This window comes from Mycteria americana, chromosome 5 (genome assembly GCF_035582795.1).
Source record: "Mycteria americana isolate JAX WOST 10 ecotype Jacksonville Zoo and Gardens chromosome 5, USCA_MyAme_1.0, whole genome shotgun sequence".
NCBI lineage: Eukaryota > Metazoa > Chordata > Aves > Ciconiiformes > Ciconiidae > Mycteria > Mycteria americana.
Window position 1 is genome coordinate 67,299,548 of NC_134369.1, and position 7,226 is coordinate 67,306,773.

The 7,226-nt window shown below is 47.3% G+C and overlaps 2 protein-coding genes across 6 annotated transcripts in view; one reads left to right on the top strand and one right to left on the bottom strand.

The window, feature by feature from the left end:
- Positions 1–245, bottom strand: part of SLC38A6 (solute carrier family 38 member 6) — a 45,973-nt gene extending 45,728 nt beyond the window's left edge. For 2 of the 3 annotated variants that reach the window (XM_075503798.1, XM_075503797.1), the window contains exon 1: positions 51–245. In XM_075503798.1, the coding sequence (XP_075359913.1) occupies positions 51–194 (144 nt within the window). In that variant the 5' untranslated portion in view covers positions 195–245. The remainder of the gene's footprint in view (positions 1–50) is intronic. The other variant, XM_075503799.1, reaches the window with a different exon arrangement.
- Positions 246–279: 34 nt separating this feature from the next.
- Positions 280–6,844, top strand: TRMT5 (tRNA methyltransferase 5). Of its 3 annotated transcripts, none has more exons than XM_075503795.1 (5): positions 280–399; positions 2,151–2,800; positions 3,219–3,343; positions 4,883–5,534; positions 6,541–6,842. In XM_075503795.1, the coding sequence occupies exons 1-5, from the start codon at positions 395–397 to the stop codon at positions 6,609–6,611; spliced, it is 1,503 nt and encodes a 500-aa protein (XP_075359910.1). In that variant the 5' UTR covers positions 280–394; the 3' UTR covers positions 6,612–6,842. The 3 variants fall into 3 exon arrangements, with proteins under 3 accessions (XP_075359910.1, XP_075359909.1, XP_075359911.1); XM_075503794.1 differs by lacking the exon at positions 280–399 and adding an exon at positions 481–873 and having other exon boundaries at positions 6,541–6,844; XM_075503796.1 differs by lacking the exon at positions 280–399 and adding an exon at positions 967–1,106 and having other exon boundaries at positions 6,541–6,841.
- Positions 6,845–7,226: the final 382 nt, after the last annotated feature.

A 7,226-nucleotide genomic window follows, 5' to 3' on the forward strand; every position in this document is an offset into this window, starting at 1 on the left:
CCCCGCGCCCCTCAGAGCCGCCCCTCCCCACCGCCGAGCCGCCCCCTCACACGCACGCTGCCCGACGGCGGCGGCGGCAGCAGCGGGGCGGACTCCCCGTCCTCGTCCGCCTCCTCCTCTTGCTGCTCGCGGGCGGACAGGTACCAGCCCCGCTCGCCCAGCAGCCGCCCGGCCCCCCGCGGCGGCGCCGCCATGGCACCCCGCGCCCCGCCGCCTCGCCTCTGAGGGGAGCGCCGCCGGGGGGCGTGCCGGGGGCGGGGCCGCCTCGGGGGCGGGGCCGCCGCTCCAGCCCCGCCCTCCCCCTCGGCGGGGCCACACGGAGCGGCGCGGCGGCGCGGCGTCACGGCGGCGGCGATGACGTCGGAGGGCGCCGGCGCGCGCGGCGGGGCTCGGCATGAGGTGAGGGCGGGGGGGCTGCGGGAGCGGTAGCCCTGGCAACGGCGCGGCCTCGGCTGCGGCCTGCGGGCGGGGGGTCCCCGCGGCGGCCCCGGCCCCGGCCCGGCCGGCCCCGCTCACCTCCGGCCGGCGGCGGGCGGCCCAGGCCGCGGTGGGCCTGAGGCGGCGGCTGCCGGCGGGGCTCCCCTCAGGGAGGGGCGGTGACCCCGGAGAGGCGCTCCCCGCCCCGGCGAGGGTCCCTTCCCCGGGGGAGGCCTGGCCGGCGCCTCTCCGGCCCGGCCGGGGGTCTCTGTGCTCGGTGCCCGGTGCCGCTCGCGGAGCTCGGGCCGGGCGGAGCAGGTGGCAGCCCTCCAGCAGCACCCCCGGCCCCGGTTCACCTCAGATGCCTCTGAGGGAAGAATGGGGCAGACGGGGATGTTGGCGGGACGTTGGTTACGGGGGAAAGGCAGGCCTTCCCAGGGGCAGCGCTGGGAAGAGGTTAGTCCTCTTGCGACAGCATGGCTGCAGTGACTCCAGCCAGACCCTGCGTGGGGGCAGTTCTTATCTCGCACCGAGAAGCCCGGGCAGACTAGGCCAGCAGTTTCCAGCTAGGGAGAAGAGGAATGCCTAAGAAAAACACTGGGATGCTCCGACCTCTGGATGAAGGCTTTCTCCTCTGTAGCAGACGTGAAGGATGTCATGGGGTTTTTTTGAGTCAACAGGGAAAGGAGGTGTGCTTTGCCAAAAGCTTGGCTTAGGGAAATGAGCTGGCTTGGAGACGTAGGGAGTCCCAGCGAGGAGCTGGGATTTGTGGGGGAGGGAGGATGGGAGCAGGGCCAGCTTTGCTAGGGCTTGGGCACAGCTCCTTTCTTGACGAAGAGACCGCGTGGCTTGTTACCCTGGAGGAGGGCAGCAGCCCTGTACGTCGGGGTGTAGGTGTCTGAGGCAGGCAAGAGAATCGGTTTCCTATCAGAGCTAGTTTGCATCTCTCCTGTCAGCCCTCAATCTTAAAACAAACTTCCCAAGAAGGCAGGAGAAATATCAGCCTCACACACTACCTAAATCATTGGTTCCTGCCTAGGAGCAGCTGATGTAGAGTTAGAAATGTTGGGTCCCTTTGGACTGTCGTTAGTGGAGGAAACCATCTAGAGAAGCGTAAAGCTATTTTTCAAGTCCCCATCCTATGAATGAACTGTGGAGAGGGGTTCAGTCGCTTGAGCAGACATTACTAATGCCTCCCTGTACCTTTAGGGGAACTCTGCATTTAATTCATGGTCTTTCTGGCACGCAGCATGTGGAGCAAAGACACTATGGAGTGTGTAACCCCTTACCACTGGGGTATAGGAGGCAGAAATTGCAGAAGAGTGATTATGACCACTATTGCTAATAACTGTTTTCTAGCAACCACTGCTTAGTAATGAATTTTATCAGAGGCAGAAGGGGTCCAACAGTAGGATCAAGACAGTAGAAATTTTTCCATTTGGCTTACTGGGATTAATATCAAGTTTATTAGAACAAAGAGAGGTCATTGTATTTTGGGAGGAGGGGATTATCTCACTGCTTAAAGTTAGTTAATGTTTAAGTCTAAAAATACATTTGCGAAAGGACAGAAATTTGTAGTATATAATTCATAATAAAGAGCTTTACTAAACTATTGTGGATTGTTTGGTACAGATGGAAATTCTAGTTTAAGAGAACAGCAAATCCATGTGATTTGCAGCCTTTTTAATGGAATGATTACATAATGTCTATAAAATGAATAATTTCTCTTCTAGGACTTTATGGAGATTTGGATACTCTGCCAGACTACTGAAAACTAATCATTTTAGGACAGCTGCATCAAATACATCATTTCCACCAGTTTGGACGCTATTGGCGCAATATTCTGGCAGAATACCTGGGCTCTTTGTAGTAGTAAAAAAAAGTAGTTTTTTTACAATGCCTGAAACTGTGGAGGATAAAGCTAATCTAGAACTGTATTTGCCGCATCCTGAAGTGCGTGGGATGACACTACTCAACAGAGAAGCTTTTAAAAGGACAGTTGTTGTTCCAGTTCTTAAAGTCAAGAAAGAAATTGTAAATACTCTGCTGAAGTCCCTAAAACATACGGTACTACAGCGTCCTGGTCTAAAGCGAGTGGTTGAGGACCCCGAAGATGAGGACAGTAGACTTGTTATTTTGGATCCTCATAAAATACCAGAATTCTCATTGGGAGAATCGGAGCAAGAGGTATTAAAACAGCTTAATGTTTGTCCTGAGGTGTCCAAGTATAACTTAGAGCTGACTTACGAGAATTTCAAGTCGGAGGAGATCCTACGAGCAGTCCTTCCTGAAGGTCAAGAAGTCACCTCTGGATTTAGCCGTGTTGGTCACATAGCTCATTTGAATCTTAGAGATCATCAGCTACCGTACAGACATTTGATTGGTAGGTAAAACAACTCTTCTCAAAAAAGTAATGCATGTATTTTGTATGTTGTTAAAAAGATACTTTAACAATTATTCTACCGATGAATTATTACTCGTACAAGGAAAACTTTTGAGCACTTTTCGTCGCTTTATGTTTTGACTTTGAATAGCCTTGTGCTGATGCAGTAGCTGTGCACAGAAGGCACAGTTCTCTCCTCTTCCAGTAATTGTGGTCTCACGTCACTGAGCATTGGGTCAGGGTAAAGTATGTGCCTCAGAAAGATGTCACATCTGCAACCCTGAATCATCAGAGGAAGGTTGTTCTAATACATGCTTACCTTTGTTAATTTAACTGTAAACAGGGGTGTTGGTATCTCTTGTAGAACATTAGGAGGTTGTGGTCCCTTAACCAGAATATCTTTTGCCTTCTCTTTCAGGCCAGGTTATAATTGACAAGAATCCGGGAATCACCTGTGTAGTGAATAAAACCAATATTATTGACAGCACATACAGAAATTTTCAAATGGAAGTGCTCGCTGGAGAGAGCAAACTAGTAACCAAGGTACAGGGTTTTTTTTTCCCGTTATTTTAAATTCAATATGCTAAAACCCAAAGACATCTACTGGAAAGACGTGACGAAGAGATGCTATTAAGGCCGTTTCTTTGCACAGTGCCCTTCCTGACACTTGTTTTAGAGTGTCAGAGCTGGCAGTTACTTCTACATTCATTTGTCCTGGTCTACCAAGAGCAAACTCACAGCCACAGGGATCATGAAGATACGTATTCTTTCAAGTCCACAGCCTAGATTTTAATTATATGTAAAAGCAGCTGAAGTAAAGGTTTCTTACAGAGATACTACCTACAAACTTGTAGCAAGGGGTGTTTCTCACTCTAAAGCCAAAATATTTAGGGGATTTGATCTAAGAAAATGCTGTTTCTTAATTTCACCAAGCCCTGTACAGTGGCTGGTACAGAACATAGGACCATGTTTTTAAATCTCGCTGTCTTTGCAACGTAGGCAAGATTTTGCCTATGCCTTTTCCTTTTCTGTCAGCAGCAAGACAAACCTCATCTCTCCTCTGTTGTGACATTTTTCAGGTGTAAAGCACTATGTAACTGCCAAGTATTCTTCATGTAGGGTTTCCTGTCTTTAGCTGGAAACTTGGCCACCGGTTTGACCAAAAAATATTTTTCCTAACTGTTACCAGTTTTATACTTTTAGAAGAGAAAACATTCGATTACCAAATAAAAATTTGAATAGCTTGGTAGAACACTCCATACATGCAGAGAAGGCATTTGAATCATCAAGCAGAAGCGATAATCAACTATTATGCAGATGGTATTAGCTCATTAAGCATGCCTCTAGCATACCACTGAGGAGCGCAGATACACGTTGGCGTGTTTCTTGCTGGCAAAGCAAATGATGCAGTGATTTGGATCTGAAGTTACTTTACTTCGGAGTCACACAATTCAAGTGCGGTGGTGCAAAGCAAGTAGTATCTTGCCTCCCACTCTCGTCTGAATAAATACTGTTTCTTTTTAGGTCTGTTCTTAAGATAGTGGTCATCCCAGGGTTGGGGTTTGGGTCAGTTTCTCCAGACTGTCATCTTGAGAGATAAAATGCAGTATTTTTTCAAATGGCAGAATTGGCTCCCAATGGCTTTGAATTTGGCTGACTGTTGCCATTCTTGTGCTGTGTCGTTCTCAGATGGTTATTTATTGTGTGGACTCTGCTAAGGAGGGCTTGAGGCATCTTCCCAAGGTCTGCTTTCAATAAAGGAGTTGTCAGCCAGCCACAAAGCTCTTGAAAAGCCTCAGATTTTTTTTTTTATGGTCATTTTAAGTTGCTGCTTTATTTCCACCTGGTGATTGAGACACGCATAAGCCAGCCATCTGGACTGACAGTTGGAACATTCCTTATGGCTATTTCTGATGAGTAGATCTGTTTATACAAGATTCATGTGTACTGCTAATGGGACAAATGTCAATGTACACATTACCTTTTGATAAAGCACCTTGTTTTTTAGCTGTCTTACTGATAATGCTTAAACACGTCTGGAATTTGAACACAGAGGCTTAACCAAATGTTCTGGACTTTCAGGTCAAAGAAAATAATATTGTGTATGAATTGGACTTCTCTAAAGTCTACTGGAACCCACGTCTTTCCACAGAACACAGCCGTATCATTGAGCTTTTAAAGCCCGGTGATGTCCTTTTCGATGTCTTTGCTGGGATTGGACCTTTTGCTATTCCAGCAGCAAAGAAAAAGTGCCACGTATTTGCAAACGATCTCAATCCTGAATCCTACAACTGGCTCCTGCACAACTGCAAGCTAAACAAAGTAGACAACAAAATAAAAGCCTTCAACATGGATGGCAGGGACTTCCTCCTGGGGCCAGTAAGAGAAGAACTAAGCAAAGAGCTCCCACTTCTGAAAGAACAGAAGACCTCTTTCCATATAGTCATGAACTTGCCAGCTTTGGCTATTGAGTTTCTAGATGTTTTCAGGCATCTCTTAGTCGGAGAGCCATGCAGCACTGCTGGCCTTCCCACAGTGCACTGCTACGGTTTCTCCAAACATGACGACCCTGCCAAAGATGTTCAAGAACGAGCTGAAGCTTCGCTGGGAACCTCCTTAGATGGACGCTGTTCTACCTACCTGGTTAGAAATGTTGCACCGAACAAGGAGATGCTGTGCATTAGTTTCCAGATTCCAGCGGACGTGCTGTACAAGAGGCCCTGCCCTGATGAAGGTAAGGAACAAGCCTCCTACGTGCTGCTTGGATTTCAGGCTACACCTTTTGCTGTCTCAGGCTGCTCCCACCTTGTCAGCACTGTGGGCTGCTTCAGCCGTGTGACAGCGATGCTGTACTGCGGTGCGAGCGCGGAGGGTGGCTGGCAGGATCGAGCGCCTGCACGTGTGCAACAGCTGCGGGGCTTCGTGCGCTCTCGGTAACAGTGGTCCGCTCCTCTGATCCCAGCATGAGCCTCCACAGAAAAAATGGTGGACTGGATAGGATCATCCCACAGGCCGTAAACCAGACCTTTATGCCTTAGATTGCGTACTGGGGGAGGATGGGGTATCTAACGCCACGCACATGGTTCTGTTAGCTAAATACTTAAGAACTGGAGCTTCATTTTCACCCAGGGTAGAACAGCGTAGTTGCAAGTGACTGGTCCCAGTTCTGACCTTCTCCCTTACGCTTGCACAGACTCGGTTTAGGTCTGGAGTCCCTACATCAGCAGAATCCAGTTCTGTACAACTTAATTGAGAAATAGATATCCTTAGAGGTCTTTAAGGTTGAATTTGATTTTTGTTTTTTTGTTTGTTTTTTTTTTTTAATAATTGGGCATTTGTTTCTTGAAGTACTTGGAGAAGCTAGTTGGTCTCAGTGATCTTGGGCTTTGCACTACATGACAAGGGGGGAGAGAGAGGAGGCTTTCAGTCTGCAGTTACATGAACTGGAGGAAGGGAGGTTTTGATAAAGCTTTAATGCCACGAAACTTATTTTTACGCTGTCGTTGGGTAGCACTGAGATGTAGGTCAAAATGTAGCTCAGTACAGGTTTTTTAAAAGTCCTTTTTGGCATTTAGTAAAGACCCCTCGTTATTGCTGTAACAGTTTTCATTTGTGACTGTTACTCCTGATTTTAACTCTCATCTCTTCCTGTTAAATCCCTTAACTGTTACATGGCTTGTGGTTTACTTCAGTCTGTTTACCGTACATTAAATAACTTACCTTTTCTAACCTTCTTGCAGAGAAACCAGCCTCTAAACGTCTGTGTACCAGCAAAGATTTTTCTGAAGAAAAGTTGGAGTTGAAGAGTTGAAGACTGGAGTTATGGTAACTACCTTAGCAGTTTGCGTAAGGTATACATAGGTTACCTCTGGTTTACCCCTTGAATTACTTGAAGCATACCTGTGTTACCCATCTCAGGTGCTGAGATGCACGTTGCAGTTTTCCTTTGCGAGCCTTGCTTCCTGCATTTACCTTCTTTTTTAGTCGTGGAATCAATAAGCAGATTGAAATTGTTGTTACTATAAAAAATAAAACTTTGCTTTTTTGTAATAAATGTGTTTTGGTGCTTTTCTGCTCTCCATTGTTTCACACCCCATCATCATTCAGTGACACGGACTGGGATAGTTTTGTGCTGTGTCATTTTGATAATGGGCAGTTTGTGGTGAAAATGGAGTTTTATGTTTTGTCGGGTCTAGCAAGACAACTTGTATAACCCTTTGAGATGTATAACTCTTTGAGAAATGGTTTTGGTGCTTAAGAGTATTGGATTCCTGTTGGCAGATGCCCAAACAGCTCTTGTGTAAGCAAGATAACCTTTCAAAAACTTCACCCAAGATACAAAAAGGCCCAAATAGTCAGAAATACTTGTGCCTAGGCTTTTGAATAATAAATGCTTTTTAACACTGAGATTTAGTTAGGGATTCGT